Source organism: Watersipora subatra, chromosome 7, assembly GCF_963576615.1.
Source record: "Watersipora subatra chromosome 7, tzWatSuba1.1, whole genome shotgun sequence".
NCBI lineage: Eukaryota > Metazoa > Bryozoa > Gymnolaemata > Cheilostomatida > Watersiporidae > Watersipora > Watersipora subatra.
In genome coordinates, this window is record NC_088714.1 from 13,671,787 (window position 1) to 13,699,626 (window position 27,840).

The following is a 27,840-nucleotide window of genomic DNA, read 5'->3' on the forward strand; positions in this document are numbered from 1 at the left end:
TTTAAAAAAGTTTAAAAATCTTTGCAGCCGTTTCACTTTTCTCTTAATCTATTTGAATTGCGCAAAATACTTTTCTCATGTTATGAAGTTTAAAAGTTAAAATGGTAACTCTTGTTATACATGTATGCCAAATAAAATTAAATTTTCTGTGCAAAGACTTTTTTATTACTCGGGCAATGCCGTGCATTCAGCTAACTCATAATAAAAAATACATCATATATCAAACAAAGTGTGTTCAGAAATTATACAAAAAATAACAATATATTTTATACCAAAATAAATAAACAAAAAACTACTAAAATGCAACATGTTAGAAGGCTAAAAGTAGCTTGTTATATTATTTATATTAGAAAAGCATGCTAGCATTTACATGTGTTAGAAGCAGTGATAAATTATATAAAATAGTCATTTTGTTTTTTTATATTTTGATTAACATAAGGAATCATTCTTAAAATACAGTTTCGTTGGCATCATCATTGTTTGGGTTTTCTTCAAATATTTCAGAATCATCTCTTTGACAAGGACTATTGCCAGGAAGCTCAAGTGACAAATCGTCAGTTGGTTTTGCTTTTACAGACACTGCGTAATCACCAGAACTTCCACTTGCCGCAGGAGATGAGCCCCTTTCAGATGAGGGTTGCTTTTTCCATTTTAGGTATACAACCAATATACCAACTGCCAGCACAACTGCCAAAGCTGCCACTCCTGATCCAATTGCAATACCTTGGGCTTTAAAAAAACAGATAGTTTGTTAACAGATAAGCCTGACCAGTAAACTTTTGTAAAATCTACTACACAAATTTAAATATTAGGTAAAAAATTTGATCTAACACCTCTTTGTTAAAGAGTTGTTAAATAAAAAAATTGATCAGTTTTCAGCACTTTACAGAACTTGTGTAATTTATAAAATTTCATAACTTAATTAGCACATAATCTCATTACCTTCTGAATAAGCCCTCAAATTGTATTTCTGTTTGTCATAACATTGTTAAGATATGAATTTTGGGCACACTAAGTACCCAGTGTATTAGTCAGTCATATGTAGTATAGTTATAGTCAGTCAGTAATATGTTACATTAAATTACAGACAGTTTTGATGCTGCACATTCCTTCTTTGACAGTTGACTTGAAATTTATTTAAAACAATTGTTTTTGTCTCGGCTAGCCAAGGTAGGTTGAAATATTTACTCAACTTATTAACTATTAACTTATTAACTTGGGTTATTTACTAAAAACTAGGCAAGTTGAGCCATACCTCAACATACGAGTTAAATGAGTTTTGCGGGCAAACTAGTATGTAAATTTAATCAGAGGTAGGTGAGATTTTTTTGGATAAATTTTATGTAAAGTTTGGTGAAATTTTCGGTTTTTTAATTTTTAAGATGTCATGATATAACATCTAAGCTATCAAAAACTTAAAGTTTTTTTTAAATCAGTCTATTGCCCATGATATTTTTTTGATTTTGTGATGTCTTGTCAAGATGAAAATGCATGCGACAAAAGGACAACATGATAGCCATAAGACGCTAATAAACGCAGTAGAACAGTATGTAACATTCTGCGCTAACTGATTTGCAGAATTAGCGTACTATGTTTTGCTGCTTTGTATACTTCATTGTAATCCCTATAACTTATGTAAAGGAGAGAAAAGTCTTCAACAATTTATTGTTCAATCGATGAATAGAAATTAAAAGCATATTCCAACTTGAATTAAACATACTTAATTCAAATAAAATTGCATCAACTAACAGATGATGCAGTCAATAAATTCATATAGTAATATTGAATGATATTTAAGTTTATTCTCTCATTTAGTCCAGTAACAACAAAAATTAGTAACTTTGTTTGTGACTGGTTGAGTTGTTGATAACTAACATTTGAAACATTAATATAAATATTAAAGAGAATTTGAACAATAACTATATGGTAGTAAAAGTTGTAATTTAAGCTTAAGAGCTGATATTTCAATGTAGTGCTGTATAATTTATATTAATCAATAATACAACTATTATTAGTCTTATTATATCATTATCATATGTTATCATCTTATTGGACTATGGGACACCTTTACTAGTTTGGTGACTAGTAAGAACAACACAGTATGTTTCAGATCATTATATATCTTTTGCTTCACTTGAGATGTAGTAAGAAACATGTACAGTCAAGCAGGTACAAAACAAATTGTTTTCCTTTTTGTCCCATTCCTTGTTTTTTATAGCTGGTTAAAGGCTTTGGCTCAGCCTCCTCTCGAGCCGGCTTTGATTGGTCACAGAGCTGAGCCGACCCGGATGGTGTTGGCTGTTGAGGTTTGATCTAGCCTTCCTTTCCTCACACACTCCCCTCATTAGGATCGTTAGCTTCCAAATTGAAGAAAGATGAAAGGGCTAGTTGAACCAAAGCTCCAATCTGTCGAGCTCCAAATTCCAGTTATTGTCATTTTTCACCCATAGCCAGCTCTCCTGTGTGTCAATGGGGCCTTTTTGCCATGATTTTCTGAATTCTAGCAATTGTTGCTTTCTAATCATCAGTGTCCTGGTTCAGCTGCTGTCCACCACATTCTTCATTCGCTTAGAGACTGTCACACAGGGTTCCTCCTGTTAACTCTGCTAATGTTCTGGAAATTTTCTGCACTGAAGGGTGTCCGTGGTAGGTGAGCCTCTATGGGGGTGATTACTGCCAGTAAGATTGTTGAGAATCTGGTGCCTGGTCAGCCTATTCGATAAGATGGTGGGTTCTGGCTTCTTTGGCTTAGCCTTGCCAATTCTTGGTAGCGAGCATTAGACTGCATGAAATCGTACTCGTTTGATGATTCTACCATCTTTTGGTCGGAAATCTTTTCCACTCAGGTTTATTCACTAGATAGGCCACTCAGGGGTAGTTTTGCTTAGTATAGTGGCTCTCCTGATGGCGTAGTACCTGGTTTTGTGGTGCGTTCGGTCAAAAGCATTGGCATACAAAAGTCGCAAAATGTTGTATAATTGCTTGATGGCGCCATCTCATCATGAAAATCCCACAACATCCTTTGCGTTCCTGCAGGGCGTCGGTTACCCCGTTTATTGTAGCGAGCAGCAGGTATTGGATCATTTGGATTTTTGTTTTTTCTAGTTTGGTAGATAGCTGGATACTGCTATTTTCCTTTTTTTGTAGGCAGAGTATGTGGCGGGCAGGGTAGCTCAACTATTTTTAGTATGGTTCGTTTGCATAACACTATTCCTACATACCTTTTCTGCAAAGTCCGCCACTTTAGGGCATGATTTTCTGCCTGCGCTTCTTTTCACCAGTCAGTATCTTCATTTTGGACTTCAAATGATGTATTCATAATTTCCTTGAATCTTACCATGCTGTTGTATTTTCGTCTAACATCATGAGATTTTCAGTCAGCAATAACGATATATGTCCCAACAATTCAACTAGCTGATTTAGTACTTCTTGCAGAGATATTTCCAAATTGCGATCTATCTTATTTATCTATATCGGCATGTACGTCCTTCGCTTTCAATTTTTACAGATGAGTTGGGGTACTATTCGTTTGTGAGCCATGTTCACTCTTTTCTGCTTTTTCGTTTGATTGTTGGTACGTATAATTCCGTCGTGACTCTTTGTTATTGATCACAGAAAATGCCTAATCACCGTATCGACCTGGTTTCTAACTGGCTCTGGTTGATTTCGAACTGTGTCGGACTGGCTCAGGCTGAAGTAAACTGGGTCAGTCTTTGTCAGGCTCAGTCAGCTTCAAAGTTTTGTTTGCCTTGGTGCTATATGTCATCCTTGAGTTGCTTCCTTTTTTGGTTCGGTGCCGGGGGTCTCGATGGAAGATGATGTACTGGCCAAGTGGCTATGTTCCTTTGCTATTTTCAGACTGCAATGGTTTTGCTCTTTTTATATTTCACCATCTTCTAGGTTTCAAGCTGGCTGGAGCATGGTCCAGCTCCCTGGGCAGGCTCGACACAGTTTGAGCTGGTTTTTTCTTCCTACAGAAGACTGCCCTTACCGCTCTGCCGAGTATGTGTGTTGGGCCATAGTTTTAAAACTTAGCATGATCCACAAACTTGGCTTGCAGCTTTGAATTGTCTTTTCTCTTTCTTCTCATGTTCGTCAGCCATGCTCAGTTTTTGAGGGCGTACAGAGTGGCTTCCTTTAGTTTTTCTGCTATATCTCCATGTGGCTCTGCAAAAAAATTATCATGTGCTATTTCAAGCCTAATCTGAAGTTTTGCCACATGTTTGCTAGCCACAAAGAACTCAGCGAGTAGGGGATAGCTCTTCACTTCGTCCAAAAACTTTAGCTTTTGGCCCAGCATCAGCATATTTGCTATTTCTTTGGTGGAAGAGCGAGGAATGCCTCATTAAGCCTTTCTCAACTGTAGGAGGAGCAAATACCATTTGTTGTGACCTTGTGTGAGTGGTAGAGCTCGGAGCAAGTCTCTCAAGCCTTGATTATTGCTTTCCACTATACCATTCCTCCGTAAGTGGTATAAAGTGGTGTGGGTTTGGTCAATGTGTCAGAGCAAGCCGAGTTCGGCCATTAATTGGCTCGCAATTCAAGACTCTAGGTTGATGTGATTCTGCTCCCACAGTCACAGCTAATAGAACACTTGCTCATCCAAGGTCATCTTGCTACCTGGTGAGATGGCCTGTGAGCATTAGTACCGACTTGTTGCCATTTTGAGTGATCGGGAGTAGACCAACTAAATTGACGGTTACTTTCTACAAGAGCCGACTGGCACACAGCCTTTTTTCCCTAACAGTCCTGGTTGCTCCGCGCTTAGTGGCATGGCATCTTGCAATTTCTCACTAGCTTCAATTACCAATTTAGTTTGAGGTAGCTCATTGTCATTTTTCCCCAGAGTGGGCAAGGGCATGTGTAAGCCATATGGTTAATTTCCTCAGAGCTGGTGGGCAAAGGGCGCACAACCTAAAGTGGTGTTGGGAGGCCATCCGAATTTCCAACGCTAGATCTGGTTAGATTCTTAGTGAATCCTGTATGTGGTGCAAAACCTCCAATTCTCTTCTTCCCACCTCCAACTGTTCTGGGGTTACTTTTCTTTTGAAAGCAATGGCTCAATACATCGTGACCTCAAGTTCATGGCCGATGGCCTGCAGGTTGGCTAGCTCACCCCTTTGGTCAGTTTCCTTGGCTATCGTCTGGGTTACTGTTTTGAGCTGATGGTGATCTGACACAACATATGTATAGATATATTCTGGATATGCAATGTTGCCAAGGTTCAATCCCGCTGCTTGAGTCTCCAATCCGGTTGTTTAAAATGCTCTGTGAAGTTTGTCTTTTTCATTCTATTTTGACTACTTCTCTCAGATCTTCCGTCTCTCAGCCCAATGTTCTTGCATTAGCAAAATATTTTGCATGTTTGTTTTGCTCAGACCATGCGCAATAACTTACCTGTGCTCGGCTCGATGTTTTAGTGCATGCTGAAAATTATCTAGTATATCTTGCAAACTGGTCACCTGGTTTGAGGGTTCCCTTCTACAACACGGCCAGTAGAGGGAAACATGGTCAGCTCATAACAGGACTTCTTGAGCGTAAAGGCAGGATCAACATTTTTAACGACAAAAATGATTGCCAGCAGTTCTCTTTGTGCGACACAGTAGTTGGGCTCTGATGGTGGCAAAGCTTTGCTATAATAAGCTATCACCCACTCTTGGCTGTATCTGAAACATTACAGCTCCTACGACCATGACAGTTTGCATTGGTATCCAGGATGTACTGTTGATGTGAGTTTGGGTACTCAAAACAAAGGCAGTAGTAATGCTCTGCTTAAAGTGGACAGAGGTAGCCTGTTCTTTGTCCATTTCTAAAACTCTCCCTTGACTGACAGTCGATGTAAGGGGTAGGCCACAAAGGCGAACTTGGTAATATACTGCCGCTACTACCAACCATGCCCATAAACCTTGGTTGTTCTTTCACTCTGTGAGGGGTTGGCTACTCTTGCACCGCTCTACTTTAGCTAGATCACTTGATACTTTGTCCTTTAGTGACAATCTGCCCCAGGTAGCATAATTTAAACTGAATGAGCTCACACTCAAAGAATTTTAGTTTCAGTTCCACTCTCTAGTGTCTTTGGAAGACCTCCTCGAGATGAAGGAGGTGAGTTCCAAAATCTGAAGCGACGACGATAATATCATTGAAGTAAAACAGTAGAGTGCGTCAATGGAGGTTGTGCAAGACACACTCCATAAACCTCTGAAATGTGGCCAGGGTGGCAATCAACCCAACAGCGACACCTTTCATTTCCAGAAGCCTGATCGGAAAAAAGAAGAATGACTTTTTTGGTTGTCTGCGTCTAAGGGCACCTACCAGTAGCCGATGACTAAGTTCTGCTTTCCGAAAAATTGGCTGCGAAGCAGAGCATCCAGGCTGACAACAATTTCAAAAAAAGGGTATGCTTTTTGCTTAGTAACGGTGTTTAAATGCTGGTAATTGAGGCAAAAGCGTCACTTCCGGTCTATCTTTAAAAAATATAATGGGTGAACTACATGCTCCTCCGGCATGCTTAATGAGGTTCTTCTTGTTCAGTTATTGTACCTGCCTTTCTGCCTCTGCCTCTTTTTTAGCCCGACACAGGGAGGTGGTTGCTTGGTAGGTCAGGTTTTTTTGTGTGAGCAAGATGAATTGATCGACCCTCAAGGTCTTCCCCACATCTACGTCACCGCTACTGAATATGGCAGCATAGCAGTTCAGTAGTTGGGCCAGCCTTGCTGCCTAGTCTGGTTTGGTCCAGTTAAGACCAGCTGCCTAGAACCAGTCATTCAGGTTGGCTGCCATTTCATCTGGTAGCCTCCGGCTAAGTTCTCACAAAAAAGGTCCTCGCCAGCAATCTGGGTGGTTTCAATCCTCGAATACGCGCCGATAGCGGTATCGGTTTTGAAGGACAGAGAGTGGCCTATTGAATTAAGGCACCAAACTATGAATTTTCCCTAGGACCATAATTGATTCAGACAACTGGCCACAAAACAACCGCCGGGGTCTCATTTTACCAGGTTCACTGGGCAATAGTTCTTAGTCATGATGCGGCAATAGAAAGCCATCTCCGTTCGAGCTGCTACCACCGCATCTTTTAGGATTTGCACTTTGCTTTGCAGCAACCTTTTGTGGTGGTCTGTATAGATCAGTGACTTGCTATCTAATCAGACCACAGGCTGCTCAAACTAAAAATTGTAAGCCACCAGGAATGGCAGCGTTAGTACAGTGTCTTGATTTAGATGGCTGACTTCAAAGACCTCATTGGTCTTTCCGTCCCGCAGCTGGATGGGGAGTCTAATTACTGCATAAAAAGGCTGCCCTGTCTCATCCTCTAACAGCCTGTGGCTGTTGCTTTCTTAAAGCCGGTTTCACACAGTTTATTGTGATGAACCAAATACCTGCTTACTTAACAGTTAATTGTGCGGCTCGTGTTCAGTAAGAGCTGAACAGGCAGGCCCTTCACTTTTGCTGCAAAGGTTGCCATCAATAAAGTAAGATTGGCTCACTGTACCTGGGCCATGGCTGGGTCTTTCTCAACCTCTCTCAAAATTCAGAGCGTTTTCTCATATATTAGAGGAGAGACATCCTTTTGCCAAGTTTCTTTTGGTCTAGATTAAACCTGAGGATCTGGTTGACTCGTTTTCCCAAACGGTTGGTAGGACAGCCCTGCCAATTTTAAGACTGGCTCCTGACTGTTTCATCCGCATAGATGGGTTTGAATTTTTTAGATGTTCAGAGGATGGTTGCAAGGAGTTCAACCTCTTTGTCATTTTGCTTTTGGCTGCATCTTTCTCACTTGCCTTTCAGAACAAGGACTTCAGCCAGTTCATGTTCCAGGGTAGGGGCGACACTGGTTTTATCTAAATAATGGTGCTAATTCCGTGTCTTTACAGGGCCATCCTGCATGAACTATTGCTTCTGTTTAGGCTTTAAGAGATTGTACTATCCTTCAACATCCCAGGAGCCCCAGACGACCTTCCAGAACATAAGAATATTTGGCAATATTAATACCATAGATTTTGAGCAGGGATGTTACATGCAGTAAACTATAACTATAGTTCGCATCAACTAACTAACATCATAACTATAGTTACATCATCTATTCCAAACTTGGTCCACATATGTGTAATATGATTTTTGCCTAAGTTTCTCAAAATTAATTGCATAATAAGCTGTGAGCTACATAACCTACTCACCTATGCATAAGCTAAAACAGTCAATAAGAGTACGCGACTGTAAAAATTGTGTAGCAAAAATTGGACTTTTTAAGTTTACTAGTTGCTATAATTTTTGCACTAAAATCAATCAAAATTTGTGTCACACTTTGTTAAAGATGTTATTAACTAGCAAGCGCACATAAATAAAGAGAGAAAGTTTTTTAAATAAGATTATAATATCACCTTACTCAATAACCAAAGATATGGAGCTTATCATAATAAGAACTGTTGGAGTAGTAAAGGATGAGGCGAGAGGTATTGTCCCCAGTTATTTGTAATCTTGATGTGCTCCTATATGTGTTTAAAAAAGGCTGTTTTTAACTACCGAATTGGGTTTATAGAGGTTCTATAAAAGCCAATGGTTTATCACTCAGAAATAGCGATGGCCACTAAAATGAATGGCAAATTGAGGTCGATTGTAGGATTGTAGCTATGTCTCAAATGAATAAGAATGCCTTCAGATAATCTTTTCCGCTTCCTTGTTTAAAGGATACCCTTGCATCATTTGAGTATATTACTGTCTTCAGCAAAATGGGTGTCACTTAGGGGCGCCTTGGCATGTGAAGTTGACTGAGGAGTTTAAAACTTTTACTGTGTTTATCATGCTACCCAGTATATACTAGTATTGTAAGAAGCTATCTAGTACTTTGGCTGGTTTAGTGTTTCTTTTTCAACTAAATATAGCAAAAACATTGAGTGATAAAAAAAACTGTTGTCTGTATAAAAGAAGATGTTCCGACTTTGGGATGTACCAAAGGAAATAAAATGAGTGGCTTAGAATGATGCTGGATAAATTGGCCAATACAAGTATAAAATTATATAGGAACAAGTGTGAGTTTGAAAATATGTGTGACAAATTTTCTGGTTATTCTTTGAGTATAGAAAATATCAAAGTGGACTAAAAAAGAGATCAATAAAGAAAATGCTAGCATCACCCAGCAATACAAAACATTTGGTCCATCATTTGAGTAAATATAACATCACACTTTCGTAACTTGAGATTCTTCTAAAGGAATTGAAAAAGAAAAAATAATTGGTTTTGGATACACAAGCAGAAGTATGACAGCGGGTCGATTATTCCTAAAAAAACTAACAAAAAATAGAACAGAGAAATGAATAGATAGGAAACAGAGCAATTAGATTTAATGGGTGTCTGTGACAAATTGATTTCTAAATGATGTAATGGTCTTTTGAGATTGAAACGTTTCATAAGTTGTTGACCCGGCTTTTAAGTAGAAAGGATTTGTATGAGGGCTAAGATGAAAGTTTTTATAATGAGGCAAGGGTCAGCATTGAAAGACATTTGAAACCAGAGCTGGCGAAGATTGAAGTGATGTATCAGCAAGAGTTGGATTCAATCAGACATGGTAGAGAGCGTAAGAAGGATAGATCGAGGAGGAAGATATAACAGAGATTTGAGAGAGCTAGAATATAAGAAGCTGAAACATTGAGTAGCTTATTAAAGCTACCTGAAATCTTTTTAGATTTGCAGTTAGCAAAATATAAATCATTCCTTAGGTTTTTTAGTGTATTGTTCCTCTGTTAAAATCAATAATTATTCTCAAATAAATATTTGATGTATTGATTAAGTTACAGATAAAATATAATTAGTAAATGAAACATTGCACAGTTATTAATAGTTACTTTCTCAAATAAAGATCTTTGAATGTTACTTGATGAATTAAGACTGTTTCCTTGCTCAAATCTTTTTGTAACAAACATTCTATGAATAGTATGGCATTATCAAAAGGAGCAAGTATGTGATAATACCATAACCATAAAGCTTTGTATTTGGAAGAATTTATTTTAGGTGCCAAAAACATAAAGATGCAAGATCAAAAAATGACTGTGAGGTTTTCATTTGCTAAAATGAAGATAGTTCTTTCAAATAATTAGATGAAAGGAAATGAGAGTTGTAAAAAATTAAGAATTGGGAAAAATTTTAATCGAATTTTAGAATTTTGTTTGTTTTATTTTTAGGGCAGAGCCTAACAAAAAACTTCATCTTTTGAAAGCTCATGGAAAAGCAAACAAATGATCTTGACTTGACCAAAAGATGTCCTAAATGGAGCCCATAAACAATTTGCATATAACAACAAGCTAATATCAGCATCTACCTGTGCATAGTATGGTTGTGGAGACTGTAGTGGAGGGTCCAAATCCTTGGGAGGTATTTGCCTGTATTTCACAAGTCAGGAACTGCCCAGTTTTGTATTCACAATATTCCAATGATGGAGAAGCAGTCCCTTTCCAAGCAGCTCCATTAGTGCACCGATACTACAATATTGTTTATCCGCCAGCAGATCGCAGGTTGTTTTAGTAAAATAACACACTATTAGACAAACTGACAAAATGTAACAAAACAATGTCTTTCAAATAATTGCAAATGATTGAAACTAATAACAGTAAGATATAAAAAAGCAACATAATTCGATTGAGATATCAAAAGCTCTATAGCGTGGCATACGGCCATTTGTTATGCTACAAAGCCACATTTACGATCATTCATTTTGCATGTGTGTATAGAGAGTCAATTTGACCGCTCATAGTGCATTTTGCAAAAAAATGCACAACCATTGATATGATAATATTTACCACACCAGCTGCAAAAATAACCTTTCATCATTTCATCTATTTTGCTAGAGCTGTAAGATCGATTCCGATAGCTAATAAAATTAACAATTATGAATATTTTCAATTAATTTTTATTGCGATGAACATTTTTTACTTATTAGGCTTTTCCTTTTGGTTACTTATGTTTACTGTTATATTTATTAAAGGTAAATTTTATGGGACAGTGTAATACTTCTAGGTAAATGGACTGTCCATACATATTATGTTACAACATGCATGTTTATATACATACATGTATGTCATATATGTTGTTTTTTTCAACTAAAGTGCCTTATATTTTGGGTATTTTATTATGTGACACAAAAAAACTATGTATTTTTAATCTTGTATAACACACTTTAAAATTCAAGATTCTATGTTGTAAGTATTGTATCTTGAGGGTATACTGAACTGAACAATGGGCAAAACTCGATTTATTTAAAAACTTATAATTGATAGCCTGCAGATTATACTAAAAACCGATCATTATCAGAGAATACCTCTGATAAAAACAAAACTGCTGGTTGTTGCGTAAAGAGAGGTACTCACAGCTCTGACACCTCATGTTCTAGTAAATTTTCTGCCACATCGCCTACGCGCCTGTTAAAGCATGAGGTGTAGGTGCTGCAAGGTGGTGGAGTAGGAGAAGTAGAGGTGAAGACTTTAAATCTATTACTCATGAGGATGTGGGAGAATATAAGAATTAAAAGTAGAAGAAAGAAAATGAGACGTAAAGTAAATTGCATCAGAAGTGTAGAATAGATTGTGTTATGACGATGCAAGTTGTAGAGTTTAATTAACCGAAGCTGGTTTTTAATGAAGAACTTAACTACGTACAGCTAGCAAAAACTTTAGAGTTATATAGAATAAAATTTTGTCTAGTCTTGCTGTATGAGTAAAAATGATAGCATTGATAGTCTATCCTACAAACATCTGACAAACCTCAATCTTTGATAATTTATCATAGATTATCAAGCTGCCTTACCCGGTAACCAATTATCTCTCCGTTCGCATCTTGGCTACTTGGTGGCTTCCAAGAGATGTACACACATTTGCCATTAATAGTTGGCTCTTCCATCTTCGGTCCACTGGCAGGCTCTGAATTTTAAAGAAAACTAAATATTTAGAAGTAATAAATAAAGTAACAAGAGAAATAAAATTGCTGTCAATAAAAAAGTAGAAAAAAGCTTTAAAAATAGACCATATATAATAAATGTTGTGAATGTCATACTACTTGTTCAAATAAAAATGTCTATTGACTTTTTTACTTTAAAAGTAATCGAAACATGTTAAGGAATTTATTTGTTTTTAAGATAGTCAGGACAACAACAAAGATATTGATAGGCAGCACAAAGCTGCTACAATGGCACACCAACATGCCATTTTTGCCACCAGCCCTCACCACCACAGTGATGCACGCCCACAGCAGAACACTGTCACAAATGTCACGCATTCTTTACTGCCAACCTGTAGGCAAGCTAAATAATCAGCCTCGCTGCTATACGATGGATTCTCAAGCCTGACCACCATCTGCAGATACCTGCCAGCCAAAGCATGGTGATTCACTAAATCAGCTCACTTGCTCTATCCAATGAGGCTTCTCTCAAGCTTCTGATTCATGCTGTTTATATAGCAAAACCTGTTAGATAGTTCCTCGGCTTTTCTATACAAAGATGGGTTTTCAAAGCCCTGAATTTCTATGAAAGCCAACTTCTGTATTACTAGCTAATCACTGAAAACCTAAAATATTTCCATAATATGCCGCATCTCCTCCAGTTTCTTACAAAGCTCACAAGAAAGATGCATTGGTCTCGAGTGACTAGCATTTATGGTCATCCAAATACGCAGATTGCCGTCACACACGCTGCTACCGTCTAGGCGGTTCAGGTTGCTTAAAGCACATAAATTACATAATTTTCTTATTATATATTTCAATACATCAGAGTCTTCGCATTCGAATGAGCCTATATTCAATACACAAAGAATAATAGAACTATGAAAAACAGGAGGTCAAAATTACGTCCTGCAAAAAATAACACTTGGTTCAGGTTCTCAAAATGTGATGTCACAATTATTATTTAGCTTTAGGTAGTTGATCCCTTTTGCTGTTATTGAGGTTGCACTTTACTGTGACAATCGGTGCTGCTAAAACAATAGAGCGCTAATAATAAACTAGGATTCTAGATAATCAACAATGCCTGAGATCATGCTAACGCCTGACCAATACAAACACATGTTCTGGGTTAATTAATTATGCTTCAACAAATGTACTGTTCTTGATAAAGGTAATGAAATCACATTGATTAAATTGTGACCTGCGCTTGCATGGCCCTAGGACTACATGTCAATCACACTTTTACGAGATCACGCAATGCTTGAAACTTATTAGTCTCAGTCGCGGCACACAACATCACAATAAAATGAGAGGGCTAGTGCATAATATCATCGGAAAAACGTAGTATGGTGCTTGGAATCTGAGTTATTTATCATAATAATAATATGTACATGAAGAACTAATGACACTGAATCCTTTGTCATCTTCATTGGTTCTCTGGAGTTGTCCTGTCTTTGCCTCACACTAGCATCATTATCGTAGTTGATAAATTTAAGCAGTAAGCAATAAAATAAGCGGTAAAAGCACACAAAACCGCATAAGAAAATTGTGACGTCACAATTTCCGAGCCTATGCTGGTAAACATTTTTGCGGTAGAGCTTTGGAGAAATTCTATAAACACCAACCAATGTCTGTCTCACCATAGCAAACAATAGCTCATTCGAAAGCCAAGACTCTGATGTATTGAAATATACAATAAAACAATTATGTAATTTATGTGCTTTAAGCAGTCTGTCCATTTCGATGCAGCCTGCATGCATCAGCTCAGATTTGACTTCTTCAGCTGGCAGCTGAGCTTGATTGCTTTCCTGATTCTCTGCTGCCTCGCCATCAGCTTTTCCTAGAAGCCCAACAGGCAGTATATGGTCTGTAGCCATCTCCACAAACTGTATATCAACGGTATTCGCTTACAAGAAGTGATTGCCACCTAAACCTAATGGTCTAAGTCAAATGTCACTGACAAGTCCATGGCTGACGTTGCCAATACTTCTGTCATTGCTATATCACTATCGCTTGACATCTCTCACATGCCTAGACATGCTACCCACGCACTGTGTGCTTAGACACGGCGCTGGTAACCTGACCAAGTGTCCACTCTTTTGTGCAATATGAGGGTAAGGTTTTACTTACATGTAAACCTCATCATCCACACTAAACCATCTCTCGACATCTTTTTCATAGGTCTTACTGTTGATATCAAAGAGCACTTGCCATTGGTATGAAGCAGCACATTCAAAATGACAAAGGTCTCCTTCCTCTTCTTTTGAGGCATCACAATATAACAAAAGTTCGCATATTTCGGGGTAATCCCACTTTTTTCAGAAGTTCCCTTTATTGTACAATGATTTCTCTCAACTATTCCGTTACAGCTAGGGGCATAGGCAGCTTGAAAATGGAGAGAATTTGGCCAACTGTCAACAAATAAACTGACCAACCGCAGCTGACACCTCAGTTGCACACAATCAGTTGCTCAGTACTTTAGCCAACACTTTGATGCCCTGTTCATTTGATCAGCTTTGTTCTTTACAGAAGGAACAAAGGAAACAGACATCAAGTCGATAATTAGCTATCGTGTCACGGATCACCCCCAAAAGGACACTTCACAAGCATCTCTGCCACACCATTCATTCAGACTTGGTTTTGCCAAATAAGGGCGTTGGCCAACCAGTTAACATCTGTAAGCAAATCAACAGCAAACGTGAAAGTTTTGAACCCCTACGCAAATGTCAAATTTAACCCTAACCAACTGCCTCCAACTCGGCAACATTGATGTGGGGTGGTCAAACTCCTTTCGGAGCCATGAAGCATCCTCCACAATTTTACCAATGACCTCCAAGGCCACACTTATGCTAAGGAAACTTGCATCAGCCCACATTGTAACAGAATCAAAAGAGTTCAGTCTCCAAACTCCTTTGACTGGGTTCTCACGGTGGGCTCTTGCCAAGAGCGTACTAGCGAGATTGCTAGCTGTCTTCCCAACAGAAGAGTCCCAAGGTCCACCGCAGCCTAGCTGCAGTAGAAACTGCAGTGTAGTTGCAGCCACCCTCCAACAGGGTAGTGGCCAGCCAGTTGGCCACATATCAAAAACAGCTCCCTGTTGATAAACGTTGATGGCTCAAAATTGTGCTTCGGAAAAGCTATTCTTCTCAAAATCTGTAGATGCCCACTAAAATCTTTCTGCAAAGCAACATCCAACAAATGGCCTCCATTTATGGTCTCAGACTTTTTTGTTTTAAGCCCATACCTAGCCAAGGGGTCTTTCTAATCTTGAGCACTCAATGCGGACTCCTGGACCCCTATGTCATCAATAAAATGATCAGCCCCACAATGAACACGTTCGTTTAATGAGATAGCCTTTTTTAAGAATTGAGGTCATGATTCATCGTATACACGACAGGCTAAATCCCAGTCGAGTTAAGACATAGTGCACATTCTTGTATCTAACAACCTGATGCTTCCACAAGTATTTGGAAATGCAGATCTGCAGGTATACAAACTTCAGGTCTACCACTCTCAGCTCGCCCAACAGTTGCCATCATTTCCTAACTTTATCGGCGCATACTGCCGCCACATCATCATCAGGATGACACTTGACAAACTCATTCAACTCTCAGTAATTCATGACTAAACACGCTTGGTTTTTTGTCAGCAGAACTACTGACAGCAGTGAAATTATGCTTTTTACAAGCCCATGCCACCGCTTCAGACGGTCATTCGAGATCCAGCTCTTTAGTTTGGAGCAGTAGTGCTCTCACACCTGAAGTTGCCGAGCACATTTATGCTCAGAGATCCTGGTCTAGAACCTGTTAGGTAGCTCTCAGATCACCACCAACTAACGGTTCAGCGACCTTTAGCAAACTCGGCAATTGAATCTGAGTCCTCACCCGCAGAAAGCCCATACTGCCGCAGTTGGATGGCCCAGAGTCATCCACAGCCTTTCTGGCTGCAATAACGCTGGGCTCTCCTCAAGAAGCCTAGTAGCATCAATTTCAATTAGGTTTTTCCCATCAGACACTGTAATTTGAATCTGAACCTTTCTCAACAGTGAAATCATCTATATGGTCAATGACATCACTGTCATGAAAGCAGTCGACCTTGAGATTCCTCAACTCACTCCTTACTGGGGCAGAGACACAAAAGCAGTGTGCTGCAAACCAACAATGACTTGAAATCCGCTTCTTATGCAAGAAACTTTGCCATTGGCTGTTAACAAAGGCTGGCCTAACAGGAAGCCTTCACTACTATCTGCAGACTCACCAATGTCTGCTCGCTGCCTGTGCTTACAAGACACATAAAACAATGACCATTAAGAACAGCTTAAACAACTAGCATGCAACTACTTTACATAGCCCTACCTGCTGCCCGGACAGTATAAAACGGTCTGATCGCATGCAAGTACTGATTCATGCTACTCTGTTTCTATTAAAAAAGGATTTCATCTGCGCCCTCCTTGTAAAAATTTGCTTCACCACTGGTAGATCTGGCAGCTATGTCATCATGTTATCACTGTTCAGAAAAGCTACCAAAAAGTGCTCAGTGTTGCTACATATAGTGGAAGAGACTTCTGTTGACATCTTTCCTGCTTCGCTCGTGCGCTCAAGGTTGTTCTGCAGACAGGTTTAAATACAATTATTACCACCACACCAAAAGCACTCAGTTCTGCTTCCTTGCTGCTTTGTAGGACCAGCTTAACTCCTTGTCGAGTTTTTACTTGAGTGAGCTTCTGCAGCTTTAAACAAAACCAAGCGGTCCTCCTGCAAACAGGCCAGCACTGACCCATCATTGGCCGTGCACGCATGTTCATGTGCAATGGCCCACTCATAAACTGAAGCTGAGAGCCTCTTATAAAACTTGACTCAAAAGCCAAGATCATTCAAAGACATTCCTAGTGTCTTCCCAAATCATTCAAAACCAGTGCCAATGCCAAACTGCCAAAAAACTGCCACTCGAAAAAATTGACATCATGCTTTTTGTCAAGACATAGCATACTTGACTACCAGTGTAGCCTTCACAATCTCCCAGCTGAAGGCCTCACTCACCAACATATGGATACATAGCCAGGCAGGCCCCTTGTAGCATATATGAGAAGAGTTCCACAGGTCTGACTCTTTGAACACAGAATCACTCAAAGTCGGCAATCCACGCAGGCATCTCCACTGGCCCATTGCCGGTAAACTGGAGCAACTGCTGGCTTGGCCAATCCAAACTTTGCTCATGAGCCCGGTTGTGGGTACTGGTCAAAACACCAACATTTAACTACATTGAAGCAACGGCCTGTGCACCTGCTCTTGAAAGACCAGCATCAAAATGTGCTGATTTTGTGCATGCTGGCTCTCAGAGGGAGGACCAGTAGCTTTGCTGCCTGACATCATAATCTCAAATACAGCCACCTACTAATTTGGCTAATCGGCTTCGAGAACCCGGACAAAGGCCGGAATAGCTTGTCAGAAAAATAACAAAGATGTTCATATGAAGCACAGAACTGCTACTATAGCTCACCAACTTTCTTTTTGCCACCAGTCTCCAACACCACAACGACGAACCCCTACAGCAAAATGCCATCACGAATCTTACAGTAGTCCCTACTTCCAACCTGTAGGCAAGCCAAATAAGCAGCCTCTCTGCTATACAATAAACTCCTAAGCCCGACCACTACACACTGATGATCTGTCAGCAAAAGCACGGTGATTCACTAAATCAGCTCACTTGCTCTCCTCACTGAGGCTTCTCTCAAGCATTGGATTCACCCATGTTTATATAACGAGACCTGTTAGATAGTCCCTAAGCTTTATTGTAAGAAGCTAGCTTTTAAAGCCCTGGCTTTCCATGAAAGCCAGCCTCTGAATGGCTGGCTAATCACTGGAAAGCCTCAAAAAAATTCTGTAATATCCCACAGGTTTTCAAAAGTGACATTATACAATTTAATCACTGTAAAAGTAGCAGGCTGACCAACGAGCTGGCAAAATTGTATAAAACTACATTAAAATGCTGTAGCTTGAATATCTAAGCTACAGCATTTTAATGTAGTTTTTTACAACTCTTGATCATTACAAAAAATTACTAATAATTTTAGCTATTATAATTTTATTAACTTCGGCTCTTTTTAGTTTCTCATAATGTTGTAACAAAAAAACAATAATAAAATAACAATTTGAAAGCTATTTCATAACAACTCCAAAATATGATATGAAACTATGTCATACTTGATTCTCCAGTGACCACAGTTATAATAGTGTGAGAGGAATTTCCAGCCTTGTTTGTGGCATTCACCATGAATGTGTATGGTGTCACAGCCTTGAGTCGGCTAAACGTAGCATTACTTTGATAGCTACTGTCATTCACTTTATACTTTAGTGGTAACAGAGACTCACAGTTTGGATTCACATTCTACAATGAGAAATTTTCCATAAAAAGACCAATTAGAAAATAAGAAAAATAAGAGCTGACCTTATTTTTAAATATTATGTTTGTATTCTGTCATGTACTTGTAAAGTTTTATACACATCTGTTTGTCACATAAGAGTATGTTCATATTATTAGTTTTCCCACAAATGTATAGTAAATCAAATCTGAAACTGTCCAATTAATCTTTGTCCAAATTTTATTAAATAAATATGAACAAAAAATTACTATTAATTTGAACTGTTTTAGTTTTATTAACTTTAGCTCTTTTTATTTTCTCATCATATTGTAACAAATACTAAAGATAAAACGAGAAATTACAAGTATCTGTATCAGAATATAGAAACTGTATATAACATAAGCATACCTCTATATCCAACTGAATTGTTCTTGTATTACTTCCATTGTCAAATGTGTCTTCATACATAGAATCAATCTTTTCAGGAAAAGTTGGATCTAAAATATTATTTTGCATATATGAGATGTTCTCTAAAACAAAGAACACTAAATCACAATATTAGAGACTAACATGTATATTTTATACATTTGTATTAATCTATCAACTTTCCTGTCCAGATGAATGATGCACGATAACAACAATAACTAAAACGTGCAATGATAGATAACAGATAACAGCAATGGTGGGTGCATGATAAAAACAATAAGCAGAACATAGTTGAACACTTGAACAAATAAGTATATGCAATTAGAAAAACATTTTTAACAGAATTATAGATAAACAAGAGAAATGGATAGCACCTCTAACATAATTAGCTGCTTGCTATGTCTTACCTGCACATAAAGATCTTCCTGTCACATTCAGCCATTCACCCCACTCTGTATTGAATGCTGAGACTGCACAAGTTATGTTTATGTATGGTGCATATTCACAGTGTTGGAAAGTTTGAGTGTTGGGATCTACTTGTAACTCTGGCTTTCTATCACATACAATCTAGACAATAGACATCACCAAATAATAATGTATACCACACTGTCTCTCACTAAACTCTTTCAATTACATGATTCACAGAGCGTATAGATTTATTATGTTGTAATCTGCAAGAGACATGAGTACTTAACAGTGATGTTGCTACTCCTTTTGTTGCACTCATATTTCTTGTTAACTATGCAAACCTAATTTACTGCACCAAAGGTCTAGTAAAAAGTCTAAACTCATCTATTATATAAGTCTCTAAGTTTGTTGGAGTTGTCTGTTCAGATGTATGCCTGTTCTATACCTGTGTATAGCTATGAAAGTCTTGGAACGAAAAGCTTGCTGTGAGCAGGATGTGAACTCATGGAGATCACAACCACAAATTGAAACCACGCATTTAATCACTGAGCTATAATACACACAGTTCTTAATGTTTTATTGCATTTATCATGCACTGTATACACTTTACTCAATTGCATACACTATATGAAGTATTAATTGAAACTTTATAAACCCTATTAACTCTATGAAATATGTTTCTTTGTGTTTTTGTGAACTTCTATTTCCAGTTTTTTGTAAGGTTCAATTGCTAAAACGGTAAAGGCTAATATTTTTCACACAGTCAATTGTATTATCTCAAGTAAGAAATACCTCTACATTCTTTCTCCGTTTGGTCAAACAGAGACAGTCCGATATTCCATTTTTAAATTTGTACCAGTATTGAGAGGTGCCCATATCAAGAGGTACCAGTATTGCCATATTCAAAGTTTTGATGGATAGCTTCTGCTAGAACAGTAACCTTCTTTATATACACACACGCACGCGCGCGCACGCAAGCGCACGCAAGCGCACGCAAGCACGCATGCACACACACCCCTATGCGTGATTTATTATTATTAATTCAACATAGACAGGATCTATATTTTGTTTTTTAATTCATATTAATTGTATTATTACCAAATCATCTTTTATTATATTTGTAGCAAAAGAGACTTAATTTAGCTATTACTTGCTAATTAATTCACACTTACATCTAAATGCTTTCATAGTTGTTTTGTTTACATGTTTAAACAAAATTAACATATTTACATTTAAACACGTTTATTTTGTTTCTTAATTTATTATTTATTATTATTTGACCTGCACAAAACATTTTCCACATAATATGAACTTTTAATGTTACAATTGTTTGACAAAGTTTAAAAACCTTTTCAGTTGTTTTATTTTTTCTGCTAATTTATTTAAACTGCACAACACAGTTTTTTATGATATGAAGTTTGAAAGTTGGAACGGTAACTGCTGTTATATGTTAAATACAAATACGTTTTTTGTGAAAAAATTTCATTACCCGAGCAACGCTGGGCATTAAACTAGTAATAAAATATTTGCAAGTTCTCTATATAATCAAATGTCGCAGACATAAACAAGCGAATCAACCTACTAGTTTCTATAATAGTGCTGATCAAACATGGTGTTTATTAAAATACTATTGGAAATTTTTAAAATAAACTTTCAGTAGCATTGCTATTAGGACTATAAATGTCTTTGCAACTGTAAGCTTATCTAGATATTGTATAACATTGTTCTTGCCTGAGTTTCTGCTAGGTGTTTTCTCACCAGACAAGAATCATTTTGACTAAAGGAATTGCTCAGTTTTCATAACATGATTAAAATTTAATGATACATTTTTGAAGTTTGTGTTTTTGATAGTTTGCCAACCAAACTGGTGAATAGACCATTTTAATGTGAGCATTAAAAATCAACTTTTCTGAAATCATTTTCAAACCATCTTTTGTTGATTTAAAAACATTTGAAGAGTAAAGCAAAGCATCTCTGTACCTTAAAAATACTAATACTTGAAGCTTTAAAAAGTTTGCATGTACTTTTTTACATTTACTTTACTTTGATCAAAGTGATTCAAAGAAAGCATTTTTGTCTTGAGTGATGACCTAATTTCTTCATTAACTTGTTTATATCCTCTCGTAAAAGTCCATATGTTAAATGGCAGGTTTATCTTTGTGATGATGTGGGGTACTAAAAAGTTGTTACCTATTCTATTGCTATATTACTAGTATAAAAATACCTGCCCTAAAGAAAAAATAATCACTTGATTTGTTCATCATTATGCATCCTCAGTTTATTTTAAATTTGTTTTACTGTCTAGCGATAAGCAACATTAACAGGAATTTTATTCATTAGATCCATGGTACACTTGATAAATATAGAACTCTTTGATTGAATGAACCAATCTTTAAAGGGAGTCACATTGGCAAGTTTATTACTATCACTTATAATCATGTGAATTAAGCTTACAGCTGCTCTTTGTGCAGTAGAAAGCTATTATTATACCGAAAAGGTAAGGTTTGCATGAGTGAATTACGTTTCAATACCCTTAAGTACAGTATGACAAATTATCCAATTGACTTTGGACACAGAATCTCTCTACCAATTTACTTCTCTAATTTTTTTACTTTTGAAAATTTGCCTTAACAAGAAACTGATGAATGAAATAATCATCAACCCAACAAATTGTTAAAATATAAGTTAAGTATATAACATTTGTTTATACTGAGCAGCAAGTTATTTGTAAATTTTAGTTAGAGGTCTGACAGCTAACGAGAAAAATGCATTTACACACTTAATCGGGTTTAGATGTATGTTACTTTTCTGTAATAAACAGGCTTTTCGTAGTTACCACAATTTAGTAGATGCAATGATGTACACTTAGAAAGTAGAACCGAGGAATTATAATGAAGCATAAACAATTCGAACAAAGTGTAACAACAAACTTTTAAAAACTAGGTCATCCAGTCTAAAACCACACTTTTAGTTGCTTGGCACGTATTTCAAATTTTGAACCAACAAGTTGAAAACGATTTACAGATGACCACCAAATTTTGAAAAATAAGTACTAACACTGGCAGTAGCACTACTACAATCATTTAAAATTTCGCTTCATCTTTTATTTTAAGTTTCTTGGAACTCTGACCATAGAGTTTCAAGAACCAAGTTCAAAGATAAATGCCAATAACTTTGCTCAGCTTGTTAAATATAAATAAATATTTACTACTAGCTGATTAACACAGAGATACCTTCTTTAGTACAAAAAAATGCTAATCTATTTATGGAAAGAGAAAATTCAGCCACTTTCTTATAAAAGGAAACTCATTTGAGTATTTTTGAAGATTCTGTTTATAAGATTGTTACCTTATAACTCTGAATAGTCCCTCCTGGATATGTAGGTGTTTCCCAAGCAATGTTAATACACCCTGGTACCATTCCAATTACTGTGAGTTGGTCAGGTTTGAATTGAGGAGCTGTAAAAAATTATACACAGAACAATGCTTTGTATATATATATTTATATAAATCTTACTGTCTGCTTGTTCGTATTTTTTTCATCTATGTGTCAGGTTATAGCAATTAGAACATGGCAAGGCAAAAACCACATCACAGAAGTTTTGATCTTGAAACCTCCATTTCACAAAATGACAAACAAACCAGTTAAGCTACATGGGATACATTGTATTATTTGGGCCGGCAGTCATTATCTGGGTTATATATATATATATATATATATATATATATATATATAACCCAGATCTTATATAATCCAATCTTATATATATATATATATATATATATATATATATATATATATATATATATATATATATATATATATATATATATATATATATATATATAGGTATATATATATATTGTATGTTACAATTGTATTGTATGTTATTTTCCTCAAAGTGTGTTGACACATTTATTTTTTTATAGTGTTTCGTATATCTACGACTGATGCATTTCAAATACATAAAGGTGTTTTATAGGTATCTTTTTTACACAAGTTGAAATTTTGTTGGATAGATATACATAAAATGTTCATTGAAAGTATAAAGTTATTCAATTTTAGCATACTGAAGCAAAATTTAAAGCAAACACAATTTCCAGACTCGAACAAAACTTTAACAGGCTGAACGATGCTAATTAAAACTGATGCACTTCTTATAGAATGGTCTAATGCATTAATTATAAGCAATAATGCTTCATTTTAAAAAAAGGCAATACAATTTCCCACTTACACACTAAAGTGCATTATTTGCTTACTAAAATGCACTATTTACAAACAAAACCATGCTACTTACTTTCTAGAATGCACTACTTACAGTACTTACTTTATATATGTACACTATATATCATATGTACACCATATATTATATGCACACTATATATTACATATGTGCACTATATATTATATGTACACTATATATTATTGTGCACTATATGTACACTATATGTACACTATATGTACACTATGTACATATAGTGTACATATATGTACACTATATATTATATGACAGAAAATAAACTAGTTTAAAAACTGGTTGCTGTTTTTTTATTAAAATATTCTACTAAATCAAAAAGGTTACCAGCTGTAATAAAAAATTTATGATTTGCTCTATTTAATTGCCTCAAGCAAGCAGAAATTTCTTTGAGTACCATTATCCTGAGTACCAGCCATTGACCACTATACGTTTGCCACCATCTACTGACTACACCATCTCTCGACGACCATCTGTTGACTACCATCTATTAGTTATCATCTATTGACTACCATCTATTGACTACTTGGGTTGATCAATATCAATTATCAGTAACATAATTGCTTCGACCAGACAACTCAATATTTTGTGATCCGCTTTACATATCTATTGGTTATCATCTATTGACTACCATCTATTGACTACTATCTATTGATTATCATCTATTGTCTACTATTCATTTGCTATCATCCACTTGGTCAGCTCTGGAAGTCTCATGAGGTGTGAACGCTAAATGAAACTTCACTAAAGCTACTGTTTACGAAATATGTTTAGCCACACTAATTGACACTTTGTATGGTTTATAAGAAATTATTTACAAGCTGGAGATAATTTGTAGATGAGTTCCAATAAGTATCCCATTGTGTCTTTTGCTGTTGAAAAACCACAGCGGAATCTAAATATACACTTCTTAAATAAAGGCAATGATTTAAGAGAACAATTAATGTCAATAAAAAACAGCATAATCATACCTTGTAGTATTCCAATGTTAATCAATGACAACATAGAGTTGTTATTAGTATCAATGTCTTATCTTCCAGTTTTGGAATAATGACCTGGAAGCATTTTAATTGATATCAATCTTTTGAAGTTTATTTGACAAGAACCTCATGTTCAGCGTAGTTACTTTACTACAAACAAGGAACATGACAGCAATTGGTATGTTTCTCTATTTAGCATTTTAACACTATAAAAACATTATTAATGCAACAAAAACCTTAACCTAAGTTAATAATGTCATATTTTGAATATAAACACTAACAAGTTGTGAAATATTTCAGTACGTCTAAAGCCCAACAACCGACTCTATTAAAATTTGCTGAAACTAGAAACATAGTATTTCTAACTGCAGTAGTTTGTAATTACCCATTTGACTCACCAAGTACTCCCGATTGTTGACTTTTGTTTACAGGTGCAGAACTTATATTGTCAGAATTGATGCCTTCAACAATGAAGTTGTACAGCTGGTGCCCACTGAGCGAGAAGGTAACGCTATTATTTTCAGTTTCATTTGTGTAAGTACCGTTTAAGCCATAGTGATAGCGAACATTGCCTGGGCAGTTTGCGTTTGCTCTCTACAAAATAGCGTGGGAATAACAAGTTAAAGCATTAGTAAAACAGAATTATCCAGGATTAGAAGGTAAAAAATATCAATATGCAAAATGAAGATAGCAACTAACGGAGAAACTCTAACTTTTGGCTAGTGTTGCAAAACTTTATTTACATGTAGTAAAGCAAATTATAAACCGACTTAGAAAATGTCTCAGACAGAACTATTGCAATAGTGTTAGATAAAATTTTTACTCTGAAACAAAACAGCAACACTTTTAGCTGCACTCATTAGTAACACCATCAAGTAATTTTTTTCAATTTACCTAAAGATTAGTAAAAAATTATGTGAACAGATGAAGCACTGAATGAACTATAAATATTCAAGCTTGAACTTTCATTTCTGACACCTTCAAATATTGATGTATACTACTGTCAGAAAATAACAGATATACAGCTACATGTATGACAGTTAAAAGAAACTAATTCAGAAAATATTGTCCAGTGAAAGTTAAATAAGTCCAACTGACCAGAGTAGTCTTAACAGTAGTGAAATTTGGTTAACTCAGTGTAAGATGTGGAAGTAGAGCTCTATCTTAATCTATTTTTAAAACAGTTTTGTCAACTCCTATATGATACATTTGGCCTGCAATATTAGCAGAAAGGATCATGGCCATTAAAAATACAAGCTTAGATGACCTGTCTGCCAATGAAAGCATTTGTTTTAATTATTGCTCTGTCCTTGGTATGACTGACTCAAAACTGAAGAAATGCTTGGATGTGATTGTGAATGTTTAATCACAAACTGTTGCACCTGTCAGCAGAAGATACTGATGTAAACTACAGTCAGAAAATGACAACCACAAAACTAGGGAATTTTGGTGGTTGTCAGCGCCAAAGAGATAAAGCAACTAAGTCCAATTGACTCAAACTGTTACCATTGTGGTGAAATTTGGTTTACTCAATGCAAGATAAGAGAGTGGAGTTCTTTTTCAATATGTTTTAAAAGCAGTTTTGTCAATTTTCATATGCCACATTTTGCTTGCAATATTAGCAAACAAGTTCATGGTTATCAAAGGAAATAAAAAAATACAGTTTGGCTATAGCCTGCAATAGTAACAATAAAAGCAAGCTTACGTGTCCTGTCTATCGATGATAAGCATTTGTACTAAGAATATCTTTAGTTTTTGTATAGGTTATAGTAAATTATAAAATGGCTCGGATAGTTTAAGATATTCATTTACCTTTGACTGCAAGTACAGACTTGCAGGCTGTCATACTATGATCGTACAGTGAAAGCGATACAAGATTATCAGAGTTAAAACTTGATAATACAACGATGGTATCCCAACAACACACAGGTTCACATGTGTTGCTAGCAATGTATGTCACCAGATTCTTTCAATATACTTCCATATGTTTGTATAGAGTGTCTCACCAAAAATACTAAACGTATACTTTCAAATAAGCTATTATACACAGTTCCTGAACAAGCATGAAAGATCAGTGGTAAATTAGAAAGTTTTAAGATAAAGTAGAACAGTAGTAGTAGTAGTAGTAGTAGTAGTAGTAGCAGTGGTAGTAGTAGTAGTAGTAGTAGTAGTAGTAGTAGTAGTAGTAGTAGTAATAGTAGCAGCAGCAGTAGTAGTAGTAGTAGTAGTAGTAGTAGCAGTAGTATTAGTGGTAGTAATGGTATTAGCAGTCGGGTAATTACAACAGTACTTAGGAGTAATAACAAAGGTTATTGGTAGTAGTAGTAATAGTGCTACTGTTAGTAGTTCTAATAACAAAGGAAACAGTACTAGTAGCAGTAATGATATTAGTAATAGTAATTGAAATGAGAATGGACAATGGCAATAGTAACAATAATGGTAACAGTGATGATAATAGTAATAGTGATAGTAATACTAAGGGCAATCATATTGATAATTGTAAGAATAACAGTTTTAGAAATGATAAGGATAATGACAAAAGTAATCAAAATGGTAATGGTAGACGTAATAGTAATGGCAACATTAATAGCAATAGTTGTAGTACTAATAAGAATAATGATAACAGTAATAACAATGGTAAGAGTATTGCAGTAATCCATCCTTACTTGGCGGTTCAGCTTCTGAGACTTCAGTACTACTTAATCATGGAAATAATAAAAATTAAACAAAATTGATAAAAATTAAAATCAAAAGCTAAAAACTATTAAACACATGATTCTCTCCCAAACCCTGGCCTAGTGAGATCCCTCCACAAGCATCATTGTAATAGCAGTCACTGCAGTTCACTACTTTATTGTTCTGCTTTGTTGTGTGTAAAAGTGTAAAACTCTTATGGTACTGTACATCCCCTTGAGGTTTTGATCCAAAATTTTGTCTAATGAAGCAAAGAAGAAGAAAAAAATGCTTATTGTAACAAAAACGTGACATTATTTGATATGACTGTTAGTTTTTATTTCACAGATATTCGCTTTCGTGAATCTGTTTATTTTGATTAATATTGACAAGTGAGGAATTACTGTAGTAGTAATATCAGCATATTATAAAATATAGCTATGACCAGTCTGTGTGTAAGCATATTTTAAAATAAGGAACATTCTTTGGGTACTGCATGTTCTCAGCAGTCTGCCATCCATGCTGTATGGCAGACCAAATTGTTTGATGCACATGGAATTTGCAAGATCAACTCCTCAGCCTTATTCAGTAAAACTTACTGTCCAATTTGCAGTGCAGTTCCAATAAATAGGAAAACCATCAGTAGATTGTTGACAGTCAATGTTCAAGGGATCTATAGAGTCAGGTGCTACAACGGATATCTTAGGTATAAACATCTCTCTAGTTCCATAAATCTTTAGCCATTTATGAAACAACAGCGTCTACCAAGTTATGATTGGTTTTTGATCATCAGATTGTTGAAATTACTTAACTAT

General features: G+C 36.2%; 1 protein-coding gene across 1 annotated transcript in view; it reads right to left on the reverse strand.

Annotated features, from left to right (window-relative positions):
- Positions 1-152: 152 nt before the first annotated feature.
- LOC137400444 (phosphatidylinositol phosphatase PTPRQ-like) overlaps positions 153-27,840 on the reverse strand; it is a 45,579-nt gene continuing 17,891 nt past the window's right edge. Inside the window, exons 2-10 of the mRNA XM_068086771.1 lie at positions 27,625-27,713; positions 24,751-24,946; positions 22,466-22,575; positions 19,117-19,276; positions 18,692-18,780; positions 18,126-18,309; positions 11,794-11,906; positions 10,313-10,472; positions 153-729 (exon numbers count right to left, since the gene is read on the reverse strand). Of these exons, the coding sequence (XP_067942872.1) occupies positions 449-729; positions 10,313-10,472; positions 11,794-11,906; positions 18,126-18,309; positions 18,692-18,780; positions 19,117-19,276; positions 22,466-22,575; positions 24,751-24,946; positions 27,625-27,713 (1,382 nt within the window). The 3' untranslated portion in view covers positions 153-448. The remainder of the gene's footprint in view (positions 730-10,312; positions 10,473-11,793; positions 11,907-18,125; positions 18,310-18,691; positions 18,781-19,116; positions 19,277-22,465; positions 22,576-24,750; positions 24,947-27,624; positions 27,714-27,840) is intronic.